Source organism: Lampris incognitus, chromosome 4 (genome assembly GCF_029633865.1).
Source record: "Lampris incognitus isolate fLamInc1 chromosome 4, fLamInc1.hap2, whole genome shotgun sequence".
Classification (NCBI taxonomy): domain Eukaryota; kingdom Metazoa; phylum Chordata; class Actinopteri; order Lampriformes; family Lampridae; genus Lampris; species Lampris incognitus.
The window spans coordinates 5187302-5210214 of NC_079214.1; the positions used below are offsets into that span (position 1 = coordinate 5187302).

At 43.7% G+C, this 22913-nt stretch overlaps 1 protein-coding gene across 1 annotated transcript in view; it reads right to left on the reverse strand.

Annotated features, from left to right (window-relative positions):
• The window catches only part of usp10 (ubiquitin specific peptidase 10), a 48404-nt gene extending 25715 nt beyond the window's left edge, over positions 1-22689 (reverse strand). Inside the window, exon 1 of the mRNA XM_056278435.1 lies at positions 22483-22689. Within this exon, the coding sequence (XP_056134410.1) occupies positions 22483-22503 (21 nt within the window). The 5' untranslated portion in view covers positions 22504-22689. The remainder of the gene's footprint in view (positions 1-22482) is intronic.
• Positions 22690-22913: the final 224 nt, after the last annotated feature.

Consider the following 22913-nt stretch of genomic DNA (forward strand, 5'->3'; position numbering starts at 1 on the left):
GTTGAGGCTGTTGATGGCTGCAATGCCTGGGGATGCACCTATGGACAAGTTATTATAAGGCTTTTTTAGGCCAATATTTGCCTTAGCAATTCCCTCCTCTTTCAGACATTGCCATAGCCAAAAGCATCATCAAGGACGATTCACACCCCGGCAACCACCTGTTTGAACTATTACCCTCTGGCAGGCGCTTCAGGTCCATTAGATCCAAAACCACCAGATTCACCAATAGCTTTTTCCCCCAAACGCAATAATCACACTAAACAAACACAGTTAAACCTCTCACAGGCACCTCTCGCACTTTAATGCCTGCACTTTATCCCATTGCTGCTCCTTTATTAATCTTGTCTTGCTATTGTGTATTTTATTCCATTGCTGTTTTAGCCTATTGCTTTTTTCAATCATTCTTTTCTTTTTAATGTGTGCTTTTTATTTATTTTATTGTTGCACCATAGTGGAGTTGTACTCCCAGTTTCGTTGTATTGAAAAGTACGATGACAATAAAGGCATTCAATTCAATAGCTCCAGATGTTCCCACATTACTCATGTTTTGTTTTAATTATTCAGATCAGTTTCAACTATTTCACAAGTACGTGCACATTTTTAGCATGTGTAACGTTACTGTTTAAGATCTCTTATTAAAATACAATAAATTACACTTGTGAAACAGATGTAATTAGAGAAAAAAGTCCTGTTACCCTTTATAGTTTAGGTAGATAAAGGTCTCAGTCACATTTGAGTAAAATAATCCTATTTCTATAAATGTCATAGGATCTTTTTTTTAAAGATATTTTATTTTCACGGACCCCTTGCAAATACACCACGGACCACTAGGGGTCCGCGGACCCCCGGTTGAGAAACACTGAGTTAGAGGGATGTCAGGCGCCGCAGCTGAGACACTATATATTTACACATTTTAACAGTGCAAATAAAAAGTATGATTATAGTACAAGAATGGGCTGATAAATGTATTTTGCAGTTCTCCGTTATTGATAGCCTACAGCTAGCAAAAATAAATAAATACCCGAATCCCAACATTGAAATTGAATACCTACCCAGCGAACGAATATATGAACACTCGGACATTTGAGTTCAGCCTTAGTGACAACGCCACACACGAGCGGAACCATAGGGTGGGCCTGACATATGTTTGGGGCTGGCCCTATATGTAATTTTAGGTTGGGATATCTATAGCTTTATATATATATATATATGTGTGTGTATGTATGTGCGTGTGTGTGTATGTATGTATGTATGTATGTATGTATGTATGTATATACACTACCGTTCAAAAGTTTGGGATCACCCAAACAATTTCGTGTTTTCCATGAAAAGTCACACTTATTCACCACCATATGTTGTGAAATGAATAGAAAATAGAGTCAAGACATTGACAAGGTTAGAAATAATGATTTTTATTTGAAATAAGATTTTTTTTACATCAAACTTTGCTTTCGTTAAAGAATCCTCCATTTGCAGCAATTACAGCATTGCAGACCTTTGGCATTCTAGCTGTTAATTTGTTGAGGTAATCTGGAGAAATTGCACCCCACGCTTCCAGAAGCAGCTCCCACAAGTTGGATTGGTTGGATGGGCACTTCTTTGAGCGGATTGAGTTTCTGGAGCATCACATTTGTGGGGTCAATTAAACGCTCAAAATGGCCAGAAAAAGAGAACTTTCATCTGAAACTCGACAGTCTATTCTTGTTCTTAGAAATGAAGGCTATTCCATGCGAGAAATTGCTAAGAAATTGAAGATTTCCTACACCGGTGTGTACTACTCCCTTCAGAGGACAGCACAAACAGGCTCTAACAGGTACTATTTAATGAAGATGCCAGTTGGGGACCTGTGAGGCGTCTGTTTCTCAAACTAGAGACTCTAATGTACTTATCTTCTTGCTCAGTTGTGCAACGCGGCCTCCCACTTCTTTTTCTACTCTGGTTAGAGCCTGTTTGTGCTGTCCTCTGAAGGGAGTAGTACACACCGGTGTAGGAAATCTTCAATTTCTTAGCAATTTCTCGCATGGAATAGCCTTCATTTCTAAGAACAAGAATAGACTGTCGAGTTTCAGATGAAAGTTATCTTTTTCTGGCCATTTTGAGCGTTTAATTGACCCCACAAATGTGATGCTCCAGAAACTCAATCTGCTCAAAGAAGTGCCCATCCAACCAATCCAACTTGTGGGAGCTGCTTCTGGAAGCGTGGGGTGCAATTTCTCCAGATTACCTCAACAAATTAACAGCTAGAATGCCAAAGGTCTGCAATGCTGTAATTGCTGCAAATGGAGGATTCTTTGACGAAAGCAAAGTTTGATGTAAAAAAAATCTTATTTCAAATACAAATCATTATTTCTAACCTTGTCAATGTCTTGACTCTATTTTCTATTCATTTCACAACATATGGTGGTGAATAAGTGTGACTTTTCATGGAAAACACAAAATTGTTTGGGTGATCCCAAACTTTTGAACGGTAGTGTATACATATATGTATATGTACACACACACACACACACACATATTTAAGGAGCTGAATTCAACTAGGCCAAACTTTAATGATGGCATGTCATGCATTTTGAATCCTCAAGTTTTGTCACTGACGAGAAATTGGCCTGATAAGTGATTTTATTTCGCATTACAGTAATTCCCCTAAAACTTTTCCATTAGTGGGCAGGTGTGGCGAGCTGTAGGTAAGTATTTGACTTGGGGGATATGTTATCAAAAAGTTTGCCCGGTGCGCCTTCTTTTCTCGACACAGCAAGACTTTCATTACAGTTTCCTTCCATTACACCTGGACTGCAAGTTATCAGTTTCACTGTGGTCGTTCTTTAAAAAAGCCAGTAGTATGAAAATGCGAGTATATAGATTGATATATTTTATTGCCCCCAAGGACAATTTGTCTTGGACTCGAGTACTGCACATCATATAGCCGCCTCCTTAGTACTAATAATGAGGAGGAAAAAGAACATACTGTACCACATCACAACCACAAATTACAGTGTGGCACATATTACACAACCAGTGGTAGAAACAAGCGACATATTGCACAACCCCTCCTATCATATCAAAAAAAATCTATAACACAGCTCTCGCATCAGTCTGTGTAAAAAGCTATTGCACAACTCTGCAACTCTGCAACATTATTTGAAATCTTAATTGAGGTAGGCACAAATGAGTTTTTAAAATGGTTGCGCTTACACTGGGGTACACTTTAATCTGCCCATACTCGGCTTGACGAATGTGAGACGGATCAGACAATATTCCCTGTGCTTGCCTGGGAACAGACAGCTCATATATTGACTGGAGGGACTGGTGGTCATTCCCCCCCATAACCTTCACGGCAGTCTTTACCAGACGAGCAAGCTGAGATTTTTAACTGTACAGTGAGATTGCTATACCACGCTGACATCCCATACCTGACTACGCTCTGTAATACGGCCTAATAGAATAAAAACATAATCCTCTGATCCACCCCAAACACCCTCAGTCAGCGTAAAAAGTATCATTTCTGCTGCAAACGAGAACACAAACTTCCAGCATTGGCCTTCTAGCTAAAGGTGTTGTCCAAGTGAACACCACGGTACCAGGGGTAAGAGCCGACCTGACTGATTGGTTTGTCAGTATGACCACTAGACCATGATCCCCCACTGACCTAGGATCCAGTACCATCTCCTCAGTTTTCTCACATTTAAAATGAGATGGCTGGCGTCACACCACTGCACAAAATATATTTCAGTGAAATAGGCTGAAGGACTTGCGCCTTTGTGCAGTAGGCTGGAGGACAGCAGTGTCATCTGGAAATTTTTAAAATGTGGTTTCTAGGGTGACTGCTCATACAGTCATTTGTGTATAATGTGAAAAGAACTGGTGAGCTGACACAACCCTGTGGGGCACCCGTGCTTATTGATCTGGGTTCTAAAAGGGTGTTGTGACCCTGTTGTTGTGGTGAGTAGTGTCATCCCGTGATGAGTCTCCTTTCAACTGTGTGGGACGTAAATCAATCTTTAGGAAATATAACATGTCGGATTCACTCAATAGTGTCTGAATACAATGTTAGGCCATATTGGGATCAAAACTGTCACAGCTTTTATCACGGATTCGCAGGAGGAAAAAGAAAAAAATCTTTTGGGTTGGCCAAAAATGTAGGGCATACATCAGGAGGTAAAAAAATTGAATATTAGGGCCACATTAAGGGGGGATTTTTTTTCTGTATTTGCATTTCGAGAATAAAGTGGAAATGTTGAGAATAAAGTCGAACTGTTGAGAATAAAGTTGAAATACCATTTCAAGGGCGTCCGGGTAGCATAGCGGTCTATTCCGCTGCCTACCAACAGGGGGATTGCCGGTTCGAATCCCCGTATTACCTCCGGCTTGGTCGGGCATCCCTACAAACACTATTGGCCGTGTCTGCAGGTAGGAAGCCAGATGTGGATGTGTCCTGGTCGCTGCACTAGCGCCTCCTCTGGTCAAGTCAGGGAGCCTGTTCGGGGGGGGGGGGGGCTGGGGGGAATAGCGTGATCTTCCCACATTCTACGTCCCCCTGGTGAAACTCCCCACTGTCAGGTAAAAAGAAGCAGCTGGCGACTCCACATGTATGGGAGGAGGCATGTGGTAGTCTGCAGCCCTCCCCAGATCAGCAGAGGGGGTGGAGTAGCAACCAGGAAAGCTCAGAAGAGTGGGGTAATTGGCTGGGGACAATTGGGGAGAAAGGGGAAAAAAAAAAAAACATTTCAAGAACAAAGTTGAAATGTCGAGAATAAACTGGACATTTCAAGATTTGAGTTGAACTTTGGAGAATAAATCAAACTACGAGCTTTAGCGTGACCACTTCTGGTGAAACTGTACTTCAGAATCGGTTTTAGTAAAAAGGAAATTTCTCTTTCAGCGCATAAACAGTGTGGTAGTAAGTATCAGGACTTTGAAGAAACTGTACCGAAAATTGCGTCTGTTCAGGAGGAGAAATCACACAACCTTGGTAAAGGTGCCCACATTCGGGAAAAACTGAAACAGCTGGTAATGAACAGTAAGGCTGTCAATGAATAGTCCAAATTCAAATATATAACTGAATTGTAAAAAAACAAAAACAGACATACAAGTGTGAAAATTATTAGTTTGCGGGGGGGGGGGGCAGCACTACTAGGTCCGTTTGCCTAGTGAATTTTCACGAGGGCCTTCGCTGCTGCACTGAATACACTGCATGACGGACAGGAATCACACAACGTCACCTTCATTGGTTGAAAATGAAATTTAGGTTAAGCCGAAACTAGTGAAAAATCCAACAACCGTGTGGTACAGCTGGCACAACATTCACAACCCGACTCGGCTGCAGAGAGAGTGATTTTCCCGCTGAACAATCTAAAAAGCCCCGTTTGGAAATACTTCGGATTTTGGCCAGAAAATGGAAAAATTGTGGAACCTCGAGATAAAGTCGTACGCAAGCTATGTAAGCTACAGTTGGCTTACAATCCACCACTTGTGACCTGCGGGCACACCTCAAAAATATATTTGAATGGGTTTGAACCCATGAGTGTTTTCTTTTTTTGGCCAATTTTGACAGCCCTAATGGACAGATGCAGGGGTATTGATTGTTACCCCTGCAGGCAATAGAGAGGATATGTTGTACCACAAGACACAATAAGACAACTGATCAAGTTGTCTGAGTCTGAAGGTGTGGCGCTCAGGCGAGCGCAGCATATGAGACGCAGGCATTACTGCAACAAAGGTCCCGACATTATTCTTCACATACTTGACATTCTCGAAATCCAAAGAAAAGAAAAAAATCCTTCTCATTTCCCCCCCTTAATGTGGCCCCAATACTCCATCATATAAAAGACATGGCTTTTTGTGGGGCGCCCGGGTAGTGTAGCGGTCTATTCCGTTACCTACCAACATGGGAATCCCCGTGTTACCCCCGGCTTGGTCGGGCGTCCCTACAGACACAATTGGCCATGTCTGCGGGTGGGAAGCCGGATGTGGGTACGTTTCCTAATCACTGCACTAGTGCCTCCTCTGGTCGGTCGGAGAGGGAACAGCAGGATCCTCCCACGCGCTACGTCCCCCTGGCGAAACTCCTCACTGTCAGGTGAAAAGAAGCGGCTGGCGACTCCACATGTATCAGAGAAGGCATGTGGTAAAATGACGCCCTCCCCAGATCGACAAGAGGGGGTGGAGCAGCAACCGGAACGGCTTGGAAGAGTGGGGTAATTGGACGGGTACAATTGACAATTGGGGAGTAAAAAGAGGGGGGGGGGAAGACGTGGCTTTTTACATAAAATAAATAAGACTCCCTATTTAATTGCCTTTTAAGGTGACAAACATTTAGAGAAGTGTGCAGGTAGTCAGTCATGAAGGCAACGGTATACTGACAATGTATGAAAACATCCAGTCAAAAAAAAAGGTATACGGAAGCAGCCCCACCGGATTTTCCAGTAACATTTTGTTCCAACTTATGCACAGAGAAGTAAAGCTATCAGCCAAACTAAAAAGCAATACCTACATATACAAGACAAACACCCAAGATCCGATCCCTCCTCATGTGGTTTAGTCATAATAAGGGTCCAAAGGTCTGAAATGTCTCTACCCTGTACTCTCAAACTGGAATACAAAATACTATCAATTGACAATTTGTTTTATCAAGAAAACACAGCAACAGCAACACTACAAGTAAGGTCTTCCATGTTTTTAGTAAACCTTGAGCATTTCTGTGCCTGTATCGTATTCGCTTAACAAAGGCCGCCTGACTTGGTAAACACACACGGGAGAAAAACCTCTAATGAAACACTGAAGGAACAATGATCCTTCTAAATATTAACTGGCACTTACTTGCTGCCTTTAAAAACCTGTGTGATTGAATCACTGTTGGAAAAAGCTAAACTTGTCTAGGGGCACGCAACAACTATACAACAACCTTCAAAACTTCCACTGTTTTCAAAGATTCTCAAAAAAAAAACATCTAATGAGAAAATACCTTGGTTTTTATTTCCTTAAGCCTCCTACAGACTGATTTTAGCAGTCCTATAAGTTTATTGCAAGCCACACTGTGCGATATGGATCTAATAAACTTGAGTATGACATCAAGTGTCATGTATGTAGACTGTACGACGATAACGCCTACTGAATCGCAGGCTATGACGCAAGTCCATAAAAGCATCATCAGCGTGCGTGCCACATCAGTGCGCGGAATCAATCTAGGCCGCTGGTAGAGCAACATGACGCCAAGCAGGAATCGTTTTGCTGCTCGTTTTGTTGAATCCATCGCATTTGGGTCACAGATGCTAAGTCTGTTTGTGTTCAGCGCCAGCGAAGATTCTGCGTCGCGTTGATCGGTGCGTTCATTTCCATCGATTGGTTAGTAGACAGACGTAGGTTGTAGCAGCAGTCACACTGTGAGATGGTCATCCAAAACTTCTGACACTGTCAGACTTGTCCCAGGTTATCTTCGATCACAAGACTGTAATAACGGCCATCTTTGAACCTGTCTCACAGTGCAATGTAGGACCACCGTTTTGGAGCTACGGCCAAAGATATCCCCAAGTTTAGTCATCTCTTGTTTGAGACGGCCCAAATCGCACAGTCTGTAGGAGGCTTTAGATCAACTTGAGAACTATACCAACACTTTTGGCTTGGCTCTTTCTTGGCTCAAGTCCTGTTTATCTAGGAGGATGTTTTTACCTGGCATTAACCTGCATCTTGGGTGATCCAATCACAAGTGGACCACTCTAAGCACAGGTATGAATACACCCGAAGTGTCCTCAATCCATTCTTGAGATCCCATCGCTCAAGTCACATTTGGAGGTGGCCTGGGACGCATTTGCTCACATTGCATTTGAAGTGTAAATGCACATGTGTCCCAAGCCCCATTGAATGGCTGACTGCCTACTGAAGGACTCCCAAACAATGACCAGAACTTAAAAACTACTAGAATGACCATGGGTGGTTATTTTGACTACCAAGATTTTCAAACTCTATATTCTGTCAAGATGAATACCCAATTGAGATATTAATGCATTACACGTTAGTGTGTCTGTTAGGAAATGATTGACACCAAAATTAACATTTTAACAACTTTAATACTCTTTCTCAAACAATTTAAAATGGCCGCTGTCCAACGCCTGTAAATACTGCAACGCCTGTTCAGTGTTACAGCTATATTGCACAGGGATTCTTTAGGTGTTCATCAGGGCGACATGCCTGCAGAAAGAAACTGTTCTTGTGACTGATTATTTTGGTGTACAGTGCTGGGTAGCACCTACAAGAGGAGGAGGAGAGCGTGTAAGTGAGACCTGATCACAAATGGTCACTCCTGACGCATGTGGAGATGCATTCTAATGCCAGGTGTGAAGACATAGTACTTATGAGTTGTCCACTTGTGATCGGTTCACCAAAGACACATGTAATACCAGGTCTTAACAGCCGCCTCGAAAACACAATGTGTCTTTCATGGTTGTGTTACCTCTAAAATACTCTGCAGTTATCTTTATGTATCCTACTTCCTTGAAAAATTATTTGCAGTGATAGAATCAATTTTCATTAATATGCAGCCAACACTCAGTTGTATGTAGTAGCTGAGGAATAATCCCTTCCAATTTAAGGCGCTCTTTCATATTAAGGCCAAATGGCTCTGACCACAGAAAGCAACCATACTGACAACATTTCAGTAATGCATGGTTTGGCATCAAACGGTTCTAAATCAACTTATTTCTGGATTTTTGGCCCCATTTGAGAACCGTGCTTACTGCAGCCAGATCATACCGGTGGGAAAGCTCAATGATGTCACTATTCAATGACTGGTTTTGTCACATCCGGTGATGCCCAATCGTATAAGGTTTTTATTGTCATATGGCACCATTATTACATCCTGCACTGATCCTAGTATAATGAAATCCCAACTGGTGGGCGTTTGTCTTTTAATATTAGAAAACAAGGGTGTCCAGGTAGCGCAGCTGTCTATTTATTCCATTGCCTGCCAACACTGGGCTTGCCAGGTCAAATTCCCGTGTTACCTCCGGATTGGTCGGGTGTCCCTGCAGACATAATTGGCCGTGTCTGCGGGTGGGAAGCCGGATGTGGGTATGCGTCCTGGCTGCTACACTAGCGCCTCTCCTGGTCGGTTGGGGCGCCTGTTCGAGGGGGAGGGGGAACTGGGGGGAATAACGTGATTCCTCCCACGCGCTACATCCCCCCTGGTGAAACTCGTGACTGTCAGGCGAAAAGAAGCAGCTGGCGACTCCACATGTATTGGAGGAGGCATGTGGTAGCCTGTAGCTCTCCCCGAATCGGCAGAGGAGGTGGAGCAGTGACTGAGACGGTCTCAGAAGAGTGGGGTAATTGGCCAAGTACAATTGGGGAGAAAAAAGGGGGGAACCCCCCCCCCCCAAAAAAAACATTATAAAACAAAACTAAAATGTCTGAATCAGTGTTGCGGTCAGCGGAGTAGATGCATCATGTGATCAACATAAAATGACACCGTTGCATTGTGCCATTTGTTGTAATCACTAATTTTTCTGTGGGACTTCCTCGTCCTGTTTTCATGTCAACAGTAACAGAAACACAAATGATAACCATGCACACATCTCCTTGCCAGCACGGTACACTGCAGCACACACTGACCTATCAGTTTGATAAAAATATTAGAAATTAGAATTATTAGCATTGGAAAAAAAGTATTAGAGGCATGCGTATTTGCAGTAGAAAACTGGTTCTTTTTTTACTTCTTAAATTTGATAATAGAGATGCTGGTAAATGGTCCAGTGAGACAAAGGCCTCATTTGGGGAAAGTGAGATCTGTATCCATGTGTTTGATTCATCCGGACAAGATTGCTTTCTTTTTCTATGGCTTGCCACACAAGAACTTCCAGATGGTGCAGAATTCCACTGCTGGGTTCATGACTAAAACGCTCAAGTTTGACAATATCGCACCCTCCTTAAGCTCACTTAACAGACCTTATAAAGTGTTAGGCACCTTTCTGTTTAAAAAGATACCAAAGCCTTGATTGCAGTGAATTTAATCAACGCTAAAACTTTTCTATGGACCTGCTGACATCAGAGAAGCTGATACTTCAAATTTAAACTAAAAACCTACTTTTTATTTGACGAGCATTTTCCTCTGCGTTTACGGTCTTTCTTAAATCTTAATACCTCTTCACTGGGATGTCTCAATCTCAATGCAAGATTAACTCTACTAGTAGGACCTGCACAACCATACTGAAATCACAATCTCAATTTATTTCTCAAACCAATTTGCATCATAAACGAGATCAAATCAGCATCACGTACATCTGGATGCTCCGTGCATAAAACCAAGCACCCTCTCATTTGCTGTGCTATGACGTTGCGTAATACAGGTAGTCCTCGGGTTACGAACAAGTTCCATTTTTGGGTCTGTTCTTGTGTCAGATTTGTATCCAAGTTGGAACAGTTACCTACAGTTCATATGTAGGGTCAATTAATCAAATGTTTGTCTTAGTATATAGTATATCTTCTTCTTCTTCAGTTTATTCCTTGTTTCTCAGGGGTCGCTACAGCGGATTTTACAGTTTCCATCGGTACCCTGTGAGGGCACAGCACCAATGGTGGCCGTTGTTAACCCGGGCCTCGGCCCATCCCGTATGGAGCCTCGACTGATCCGGTAAGGTTTTGCCAATCCGCATAATGATTTGGTCAAATTTTACATCGGATGCGGTTAATGACAACCACTGACCCTATGGACGGGGGCACAGGTATATAGTATACATTTTACCTAAAACACCATAAACATAATAATGCAGTAATAATAATAAATGTAACAATACAGTATTGATAATTTAGAGAGAACATGAGAAACATGTCTTCATGCACGCTCAATAACCCGGGTAAGAAAACCAATGTACAACGTTGTATCCAGATAAACTGAATCAACTTTCTTTGATTAAAGAAACATTTCTTACGTTTCAAACTACCCACCTGCCCCCGTTTCTGGCGCCAGAAACGACAGCCGGCTCGGGTAAGTGAAAAAACTATACGAGCGCTTCACCTCTCGCTGAACGCTTTATTATTTCCACTTTCGTTTCAACCGTGATCGTTTTCTTTTTCTACGATGCATCGCCATCACCGGCATCAGATTTACGCTTTGAAGCCATGATTACGAGGGTAAACACATGAAAAATTTAAGTGCCAACACAACATACGTCTAGTGCGATCTGACTTAAGAATGGCGATGACGGCGTGGCGTTGTTCTTCCTCGGCCCGACAACCTGCCTAAAACCACTGATCTCAAAAAAAGACTGGATCGCGCAACCCATAATTCCGTGCCACCAATTTATGAAGGCCAATTGAACTTGATCGGCGCCATCTTAGGTAGACCAAGAAGCGATCAAATTGCATTAGAATTGCCAGCTAAAATGCTGAGTTGAGGCACATACAAGTGCTCTAACCGCACAGGGGCACAAAAAAGTGGCAATTCAGATAATATAACATTTCACAAGTAAGTACCCTTTTTTATTTGACTCTTGCATTCAAGATGCCATAGCAACTGCTTATTTAAGATGCCTTGATTTGTCAAAAAAAATTCCCGGGCTGGCTCCTCACACGTTCGACACTGCTGTCACGGATAATCATGTTTTTAATCTTATAAAAGTAATCTTGTAATTATTGCAAGATACGACTGGATCATCTTGGCAAAGAATGCACTGCAAAGCTAGCTGGCAGACTAGCTTGGTCTAGTCAGAAAGGCCCGAACTGAGGAAGCCTCTTGGATGAGAGGCGAAACGTCTTCACGGACATATACCAAGTCCAGTTGCACTTGATTCTACTCCTTTGGATAACCATGACCTGGATGAATGAGAACATTCACTGACATCTAGCTGGCAAGAAGTTGCGAAAACAGCTGACAAAACTTCTAAATGTAAGATCATGATTGCAGAACATGAGAATATGAGACTCTGTTGTTTACAAACAACAGACTCCTTGGAAAGTGTAAGAGCCTTGCTTGCACATATACACTACCGTTCAAAAGTTTGGGATCACCCAAACAATTTCGTGTTTTCCATGAAAAGTCACACTTATTCACCACCATATGTTGTGAAATGAATAGAAAATAGAGTCAAGACATTGACAAGGTTAGAAATAATGATTTGTATTTGAAATAAGATTTTTTTTACATCAAACTTTGCTTTCGTCAAAGAATCCTCCATTTGCAGCAATTACAGCATTGCAGACCTTTGGCATTCTAGCTGTTAATTTGTTGAGGTAATCTGGAGAAATTGCACCCCACGCTTCCAGAAGCAGCTCCCACAAGTTGGATTGGTTGGATGGGCACTTCTTTGAGCAGATTGAGTTTCTGGAGCATCACATTTGTGGGGTCAATTAAACGCTCAAAATGGCCAGAAAAAGAGAACTTTCATCTGAAACTCGACAGTCTATTCTTGTTCTTAGAAATGAAGGCTATTCCATGCGAGAAATTGCTAAGAAATTGAAGATTTCCTACACCGGTGTGTACTACTCCCTTCAGAGGACAGCACAAACAGGCTCTAACCAGAGTAGAAAAAGAAGTGGGAGGCCGCGTTGCACAACTGAGCAAGAAGATAAGTACATTAGAGTCTCTAGTTTGAGAAACAGACGCCTCACAGGTCCCCAACTGGCATCTTCATTAAATAGTACCCGCAAAACACCAGTGTCAACATCTACAGTGAAGAGGCGGCTGCGGGATTCTGGGCTTCAGGGCAGAGTGGCAAAGAAAAAGCCATATCTGAGACTGACCAATAAAAGAAAAAGATTAAGATGGGCAAAAGAACACAGACATTGGACAGAGGAAGACTGGAAAAAGGTGTTGTGGACGGATGAATCCAAGTTTGAGGTGTTTGGATCACAAAGAAGAACGTTTGTGAGACGCAGAACAAATGAAAAGATGCTGGAAGAATGCCTGATGCCATCTGTTAAGCATGGTGGAGGTAATGTGATGGTCTGGGGTTGCTTTGGTGCTGGTAAGGTGGGAGATTTGTACAGGGTAAAAGGGATTCTGAATAAGGAAGGCTATCACTCCATTTTGCAACGCCATGCCATACCCAGTGGACAGCGCTTGATTGGAGCCAATTTCATCCTACAACAGGACAATGACCCTAAACACACCTCCAAATTGTGCAAGAACTATTTAGAGCAGAAGCAGGCAGCTGGTATTCTATCGGTAATGGAGTGGCCAGCGCAGTCACCAGATCTGAACCCCATTGAGCTGTTGTGGGAGCAGCTTGACCGTATGGTACGCAAGAAGTGCCCATCCAACCAATCCAACTTGTGGGAGCTGCTTCTGGAAGCGTGGGGTGCAATTTCTCCAGATTACCTCAACAAATTAACAGCTAGAATGCCAAAGGTCTGCAATGCTGTAATTGCTGCAAATGGAGGATTCTTTGACGAAAGCAAAGTTTGATGTAAAAAAAATCTTATTTCAAATACAAATCATTATTTCTAACCTTGTCAATGTCTTGACTCTATTTTCTATTCATTTCACAACATATGGTGGTGAATAAGTGTGACTTTTCATGGAAAACACAAAATTGTTTGGGTGATCCCAAACTTTTGAACGGTAGTGTAGGTGATCGTAAAGTAGCCTAGTATACTGTCATTTTCTTAGGTAGCGAGCTAGCGTGTTGCAGCGATTGCGAGCAGCGGCCTGATGAGGCCAGGACGCACCGCTCTCTCCCTCGCGAGCGGCACGCTCTGTGTCATTCTGTCTGAGGAGCCAGCTCGGGAAAAACATTTTGACAAATCAAGGCATCTTAAAACAGCAGTTGCTATGGCATCTTAAATGCAAGAGTCAAATAAAAAAGGGTACTTACTTGTGAAATGTTATATTTTCTGAACTGCCACTTTTTTCGCCCCTGTGCGGTTAGAGCACTGGTATGCGCCGCAACTCAACATTTTAGCTGGCAATTCTAATGCAATTTGATCGCTTCTTGGTCTACCTAAGATGGCCGCCAAGTCGCCCATGCCGGCTTCACTTCATATCGTGAATTCCAGTCTTTTTTTGAGATCAGTGCCTAAAACGCGCAGTGTTCTGGGCATCGCGCAAAGTAACCTGTCCGTTCATTAGTACAAACCATTGTGTGTAACTCGATTTTTAGAGGTCGGTTCGTAAGTACGGCAGTTCGTAAGTCAGGCGTTCGTTATCTGGGGACTACCTGTATAACCGGGAGTGTCTTCACAAACGTTCTCCCAGAAACCATGTGATCGCAGCAAGGATAGCTAATTCTGATTCTTAGCTAGTGGCGTACATATGACACTAGTTGAGAATGTTTTGAATTGTGTGCAGTTCATACATACCATTAAATCGCCTATTTGTGCCGCAGTTCAGCATTGCAGCCAATTTTTCTCCAGTGGTCACTCGCGGTATTGCAGCGAAAAATCCCCTGCGGCCCAAGAAGAATTTTCCCCATAGACCAGTGTTGTAAAAGAGACGCCTGTAAAACTGTTGACAGGACACCTGCAGCTATAATCGTGGTACATTATTACTCTGTATTGTACATTTTAAGCCATGGGGTTTAAATCTTTTTAAAAATGTTCCAAAGCCCAGAAAAATCTTTGTTTTTCTGCACGACATCACGGCTTTGTACGAGCACTCTACACACGGTCATGTTGTGTCTCGGGAACCAGCATCTTTGCTAGGTTAAACAAACGCTGTTCGGATGAACAAAACATTTCTGGAACATTATCTTCATTGTTGGTTGGTGTTGCTGTTTTGTATAAACACATCCATGGTTTCAAGTCCCAAGTAAGTCCCGTAGTAGTCTTATTATGCATCCATGAAGTCCGCTAGCATAGCATTCATGAACGCACAGCGCTGGATCCTGAACGCGGTTCGCTCGTTCTCATAGCCCAGAGGCATGATGGGAGTAACTCTACTGCGCATATTCAGTGGGCCCCATGTACCCGGAAGTAACCCGGAAGCCAGAAACTATTTCGCTGTATTCGCCGGGCGAGCAATTCTCGTAGAAATGAACAGGCGCCAATTTTAGATCCGGCATCCTCTAATACATCCATGGTAGGGGACTATTCTGTGGTTATTCCACCAGTGCCTACTTTAGTCATAGATGGATGTTTTTTAGATAAAAAATGCAATAATAAATCATTAAGGACTAATCTCCCCTCAATTTGTTTCTCTTCACCCTTGAAGAGGAAAATTGTGTTCTGTTCAAAGAATACATCAGAAATTTTATAATTAAGATAAGAACCAGTTACCCTTCCTTCCCAATCCCACCCAAGGCTAAAGAGGTTCACTTTAAAATGTTAAACGAGATCTACCCATGTAATGACTTCCAACACCAAAGGTTTAATTTAGATTTAAATAGTTGCACTTTCTGTAATGCAGACATTGAAACAATAGAACATCTTTTTTTCTCGTGTAGCTTAATTAGGGCCTTTTGGGATGCTTTTCAAATTGGATAATCTGCAATGATCAAATTATTCAGATTCTAACATATGAAAATATAAAATTTGGTTTACAATTGGAGGACAAGGATGATCCGCTGTGGCGACCCCTAACGGGAGCAGCCGAAAGTAGTAGAGTAGAATTGGAGGACAAGAAAAGAGAATTTGGGAATAATAATTTAATTATTTTGGCTAAATTTTTCATACACAAATGTCGCTTTTTAAAAATGATTCCAATATTTGCTGCATATCAAAATGAGATATATAAAAAATATGTAAAATGTTGTAAAACTCAAAAAGCCCTATGTCTTTATCAGTATCTATGTGCCTTAATTCCTGATTGACCACTTGTGTTTTATTTTATTTTTTGTAATTAATGTTTTGTTATGATTATGCTCGCTCAGTTTCTTTTGTTTGTTGTAAAAAATATATTCTCTTGAATATGTTGTGCCTTGTTGATTGTATATTAACAATAATAAAAAATGTAAAAAAAAAAACATCAATGGTGGTGAATTAGCACCAACAAACTGTTTATCTTGAGACGCTTATTCTATAATATTCGACGACTGCATTTCGACGGCCGTCTGCTGACATTAACATGATGGACATAGTTGCAAAGCCAAACACCACAGCACCGCTGTGGGCACATTTTGGTTTTAAGTCTGCCGGTGGGAAGCCAGATGTGGGTACGTGGCCTGGTCGCTGAACTAACGCCTCCTCTGGTCGGTCGGGGCACCTGTTCGGGGGGAGAGGAAACTGGAGGGGAATAGTGTGATCCTCTCACGTGCTACGTCCCCCTGGTGAAACTCCTCAGTGTCAGGTGAAAAGAAGCGGCTGGTGACTCCACATGTATGGGAGGAGGCATGTGGTAGTCTGCAGCCCTCCCTGGATCAGCAGAGCGGGTGGAGCAGCGACCGGGACGGCTAAGAAAATAGGGTAATTGGCCAAGTACAATTTGGGAGAAAAAGCAAAAAAAAAGAGACAATTAAATCGTTAATCGCGATTATTTGTACGACACTCTTCAAGTAAAATTCCATGATCATGACAGCCCTAATAGGGGTTAAGTTTGGGGTTATGGTTAGGAAGAGGAGTCAAGCAATATGTTTTTTTCAGGGATAAATAAACTGAACACTTAGGTTAACCTTGACAAGGGTGGAAAGCCACTTAATTCTATTTGAATTCCTGCATTTACAGAGATTTTTGATTGGCCATTTACTCATCGTCTTCGTTTCAACCAACCAGATAATGCAGGAGGAACACTGAGCCAGACACCGAAACTAAACTACCTTGCAGAGTTGCGAGTAAGCAGATAAGGGCAAGCATCACATAAAAATTGACAATCAATCAATCAATTCATTCAAAATAGCAATTCCAATATTTGAAATAAAAACAATAAACAGATCCTATAATCTGCCGGACCAATAGTTAGCCACCACCTAACCAGGCATTGACCAAGTTTAGAGCCATAACATTGAGCATTGTTCTTGTCTCTGAAACACCGCTGATACGATGAGACTTGTCCACTAGTCTGTGAGCTACCACATTATCTTTTATATATACACAACATAAAAAAAAAAATTATTTAAAAATTGATGTGTGAGAACTGACAATTGTGATCAATTCGAAGCAACAAAAAAAAAAAAAAATCACAATTCCTGTTTAATCCAGAATCATTAGGCCCTGCCTTCTAGTTAGCACTAAATTACAGGTCCTACTGCTGGGATCCCATATATAATTCCCCTGAATTTCGCATATTTAATGTCTTCAAATTCCATTTCCTGACGTAAAATCCATCCCACTCGGGAGCATCTAGTGACATTTAACAACACACGACCAAAAGGCAAAAGCCTCCAAAAGAGGCAAAATCACTAACAAGCTAATCTTGCTGCAACCTATAGGTGGTTAATGTTCATCACCTTCAGCTCACACTTGCGTAAACCTGACAATGACACCATACGATGAAAACATTGATGAAAATATGGTCAATAGGGCAAAACATAGGGGTTTTTTTTTACAGCGTGGGATAATGTACTCCAAGTTGGTAATTAAACTGAATTATAAATGAACATTAAATGCTGTATGTCCAGCCTCACTGTCATCACAACAGTTTTGGGATCCCAGCTGATAATGGAAATGATCAAAAATGATCAGGGATCAATGGGAAAAAATTGGAAACATGGCATGCCAGTAGTTTTTAATATCAGCTATCACCGTATGAACTCAGTTAAGCATAACGCTGGCCTCTTTAGCACTATTAAACCCTGCTTGGCAGAGATTCTTTGCATTTAACAAGTTGGATCCAAGAACTCAAAAGTGTAGTGTTGTTTCAGCAGCATGCAATTTAACTTGCAAAATACAACTGTGAGCTTCTTAATGATAGATTTTTTTATTTTTGTCCAAGACCTGATGAAAATGCCAGGCATCATTTAGATTCATTTAAACAAGCATCACTGATCACTTCAGGACTGAGAAACTATGCTGAAACTTCTTGTTGGGCTTCAACATGGTCAAAAACCAAGATATCTCCTTTCCTTTATTGGACTCGTCTCAGAGTGAGGAGTCTGCTTACAGATGGGAGGTTGACCACCTGGCTTTCTGGTGCAGCCAGAACAACCTGGAGCTAATCCCCTGAGGACAGTGGAGACGGTGCTGGACTTCAGAAGCCCAGCCCAGCCCCCCCACCCCGTGTGACTTCCCAGTAGGGCTGGGCGATAAAGCTGAAGAATCACGATAAAATGTTTAATTTCAGTCGATGTCCATAATTATTGATAAATTCAATGACCTATTTTTAACAAAGACCATGAGAAAAAAAGTTTAATAAAACCACTTTATCTTAAATTGAACTACCTTCCTTTGTTATATTGGTCAGACTTCATAAAAAAATAATAATAAAACTGCCATTCTGCAGGCGCCACGGTGGCTCACCTGCTAGAGCGCGTACCATGTAAGGCTGAGTCCTTACCGCAGCGGCCTGGGTTCGAATCCAGCCCGGGCCCTTTGCTGCATGTAATCCCCCCCCCCCCCCGCCTTTCCTGTCTCTCTACTGTCACTTATCAAACCAAGCGGAGAACAACAAAAAATGTAAACTGCCATTCTGGAAGCTGACCTGTCTTTATCAACAAATTCCTCTGCACTTATTTTCTCCCTCCACACTATTTCTGTTGTTGTGTCACATGGTGATGATGCCACCAAACAACACACCTGTTAAACTGTTAAACGATGGGCTGTTCGCATATCACTCGCAGCATGCTCCATTATCAATGGATATGATAGGCTGTTTATGAGCCAGGGAGGGAGCACACGTATTCGTTATGTGCTTTCATGACGGTTTACATTTAATGCATTTAAGTGAAACAACTGAACATTCTTTCGAACAATTTTCTTCCTGCTAAACAAGTGTCTATCACTGTTACATATAGCTATCATTTTATGGCCCAGGCCTACTCCCCAGTTAGCACTTTGGAGTCGTGCCAGTTTCCTGGGCACCACCATCGCTCAGGACCTCAAGTGGGAGCCAAATATCAGCTCCCTCATCAACAAAAAGCACAGCAGAGGATGTACTTCATGCGGCAGCAGAAGAAACTCAACTGCCACAGACATGATTCTGAAATTCTATACTTCCATCATTTGAGTCCATCCTAACCTCCTCGATCGCGGTCTGGTACCTGCTACCACCACCAGGGACCACGGCAGGCTGTATCGCATCGTTCGCTCAGCGGAGAAGGTAATCAGCTGCTTCCTCCTATCCCTGCAGGACATGCATGCTTCCAAGACCTTGAGGCGGGCAGGGAAGATTGTTGCTGACCCCTCCCACTCTGGAGACCACCTTTAGGAGACCACCCTCTGGCTAGAGGTTAAGGTCCATCAGGAACAAACCTTCACACCACAAAGTTTCTTCCCTGTTGCAGTTGGACTAATCAACAGGTCCCCCGCTCCCCAGCGACAGCCACTCTCCCATACACGTATATATTGTGATTTGTATATTAAATTGTACTTGTACTTTACACTGTAAATTTTTTAGATCTGTTATATATGTGTGCATACGCATACGTATATATTATACATACACACCGATGAACCACAACATGGCCAATCACAGGTGAACTGACTAATGTTGAGCATCTCCAAACAAGGCCACATGTCAAGGTCTGGGTAGACTAGATGGTAAGCGAGCCATCAGTTCTCGTCGTCAACGTGTTGGAAGCAGGAAAAATGGCCAGGAGTAAAGACCTGAGCGACTCTGACAAGGGCCAATATGCTATTGTCAGATGACTGGGTCAGAGCATCTCTGAATCAACAAGGCTTGTGGGGGGCTCCCGGTCAGCAGCGGCGAGTACCTACTGACAGCGGTCCGAGGAGAGACAAACCACAAACGGACGACAGGGTGTTGGGCGCCCAACGCTCATCGATGCACGAGGACAACGAAGACTACCCTGTGTGGTCCAAAGCGACAGAAGGTCTACTGTGGTGTAAGTCACAGCAAACTTTAAGGGTGGTTACAGGAGGAACGTGTCACAACACACAGTGTGTTGCACCCTGCTGCATATGGGGCTGTGTAGCCGCAGACCAGTCAAGAGTGGCCATGACGACCCCTGTCCACCGTCAAAAGTGCCTACAATGGGCCCGCGAGTGTTGGTACTGGACCCCTGGAGCAGTGGAAGAAGGTCACCTGGTCCAATGAGTCCCGTTTTCTTTTAGATCACGTGGATGGCCGTAGAAGCGTACCCTGTTTATTATGAGGAGTGATGGCACCAGGACGCACTGTGGGAACACGACAAGCCAGAGGACGAAGTGTGACGCTGTTGGCAATGTTCTGCTGGGAAACCCTGAGTCCGGCCATTCATGTGGACGTCAATTTGACACGTGCCACCTACCTAAACATGGTTGCAGACCAGGTACATCCCTTCATGGCAGCGGTATTCCCTGAGGACAGCGGCCTCTTTCTGCAGGAGGATGCACCCTGCCACTCTGCACACTGTTCGGGAATGGTTTGAGGAACCTGATGAAGTGTTCAAGGTGTTGCCGTGGCCTCCAAATTCTCCAGATCTCAATACAATTGAGCATCTGTGGGATGTGCTGGACCGACAAGTCCGATCCATGGCAGCTCCACCTCGCAACTTACAAGACTTGAAGGCTCTGCTGCTAATGTTTTGGTGCCAGATAACACAGGACACCTCCAGGGAACTTGTGGAGTCCATGCCTCGGAGGGTCAGCACTGTTTTGGCGGCACATGGGAGGACCAACAGCATATTAGGCAGGTGGTCACAATGTTTTGACACATCAGTGTATCTCACACACTTTATTTTATTTAAGACCACACTTTTTTCTAAATTCTTAAAGCACCCTAACAATGCTAAGAAAAAAAGCCCTAGTACATGTAATGCACGTGGCAATAAAGTCTTTCTGATTCCATAAAGAGGGAGCTCACAGTCCATTCAGACAGGTCTTGTGCTGTATTAAAAGTCCCACCATAGCCAATGTTAGGGGGTTCAAGTCCCACCCAAACAGAATAGGGTTCATGTCTCTGAGGTGGCGGGATGAGTTGACACCAGACGGGTGCGAAATCTACCTATTAAGAACATCTGCTTGGCCAGATGTTTTCATTGTTTACCCTTTTTTTATCATTCCCTTGCTTTTAATCGTACACTTCCACTGACTATAAAGCACATTGCACTGCACGAAACGTGGCATATAAAGTTTGATTGATTAATTATAAACTACAAACAAAGTATATGCTTTATAGGATTAACATGTGATGTGGTCTGGTGAGCTGGGTGAACATCTAGGAACTTCTGACCAAGCAGGTGTGTGCATACACCAAGCCCAGGGACAGGCCTGTCCGCATGATGGAAAACTTGGGGACTCTAACACCCTTGTTAGCTAACGCGACAACGGTGAATGGGAACGATTTTGGCAACGCGACAAACCCAATAATCATTAACTAGCAGGGGGGGGTTGTGTTTTTTTTAATCTGAAGTCTTTCCAGATCAAATCAGCCTCACTGCCAGCGAAGGCCCTGACTGTCGCAATTTTCATGCGGCTAACTAGCCTAAATGGCTAGAATGCACACCACCTGTCCTGTCCTGCTAGCAGGCAGGTTGGCTAGCAGGCAGGCAGGCTGGCTGGCTAGCAGGCAGGCTAGCAGGACAGGCTGGCTGGCTAGCAGGCTGGCTGGCTGGCAGGACAGGCTGGATGGCTAGCTGGCTAGCAGGCTGGCTAGCAGGACAGGCTGGCTGGCTAGCAGGACAGGCTGGCTGGCTAGATGCTGGAGGCGAAAGACGAACGCGCCGCTGAGCGAACTTTAAAATGGCGATTACGAGGAGTTGGCGATTCGTTGCGAGTTTACAACAAAAAGAACACCCACCCGGATTTAGGGAACGTTCGCGCTTCGACACACAGCATTTTCCGCCCAGGAAAACGTGCCGTCCGTCCCAAGGCCCCGTCGCATGCATCGCCGGGGTGGGTGGGCCACGCTGACAACACGCAGCATTTCTCGTGATCACCCCGACACTTGTCGGGGGAACCTTGTGACACTTGTGGGATCTCGCAACAAAGTGTCGCTCTGGCGCTTCGCCCCTCCGGGGCAGCGTGTGCCGCCGGTAGACCACTGCCCCAAAACCCCCAATTTATAAAAAAAACAAAAACACACACACACACGCTGATTTGTCTTAAGTTTTGCCTTTTAGCTCAGGACACGAACGGTCACAACGAGCACGTTCGCCTCCGCGCCCCATTAATAGAGTTCGATTAACTCATTAATTATAAAGCACGGCAGGCTGATTGAATGGAGAGCCGCCGTGGCCTGTTACCCACGCTGCTGCTGGAGTTTCAATGGGGGAACGAGCCGTGGGGGGGGTGGGGAGGTGGGAAGGGAGGGGGGGGCATTAAACAGCACATTCCCCATATACACAAGATTAACTAAGAGACCTTCCGACCACACACGGCTCCTCTCCAGGCGCCGCTGCGGGTCGAAGTTGTGTCTAAAACGAGTTAAAACTGAACACACGGACACACACACACACGGACGGACGGCATGAGGAGCTCTCCGGCAGGCTAACGCTAGCCTGCTAGCATGCTACCATGCTAGGCTACCTGGTTGCTGTGAGAAGCCATGCTCCCCCGGTGAGGTTCTCCTCTCCGCCGCTAACGAGACGAAAACTCTCCCCAGGAAAGGCGCCGTCGGTTTTGTAATGACAATTACAAAAGCACCGTCCTACTCAGACATGGCTTCCCGTTCTCATAGCGACGCGCTGACAGACGAGACGAAAGCTTTTAAGGTCCTTTTCCACCGCAGCAGCACGTCACGCCGCTGCCGCCATTTCTGTCTCGAGCGTCTTCCTCCCTCGCTGGCTAACCAACGCGAGGGCCGAAGAATAACGACACTGGTTTCCGGCAACGGTTCCCTTCATAATAAAAGTCCCCAATGTATCGATGGATGGATGGGTAGCTAGATAGATAGAGAGAGAGAGAGAGAGAGAGAGAGAGAGAGAGAGAGAGAGAGAGAGAGAGAGAGAGAGAGAGAG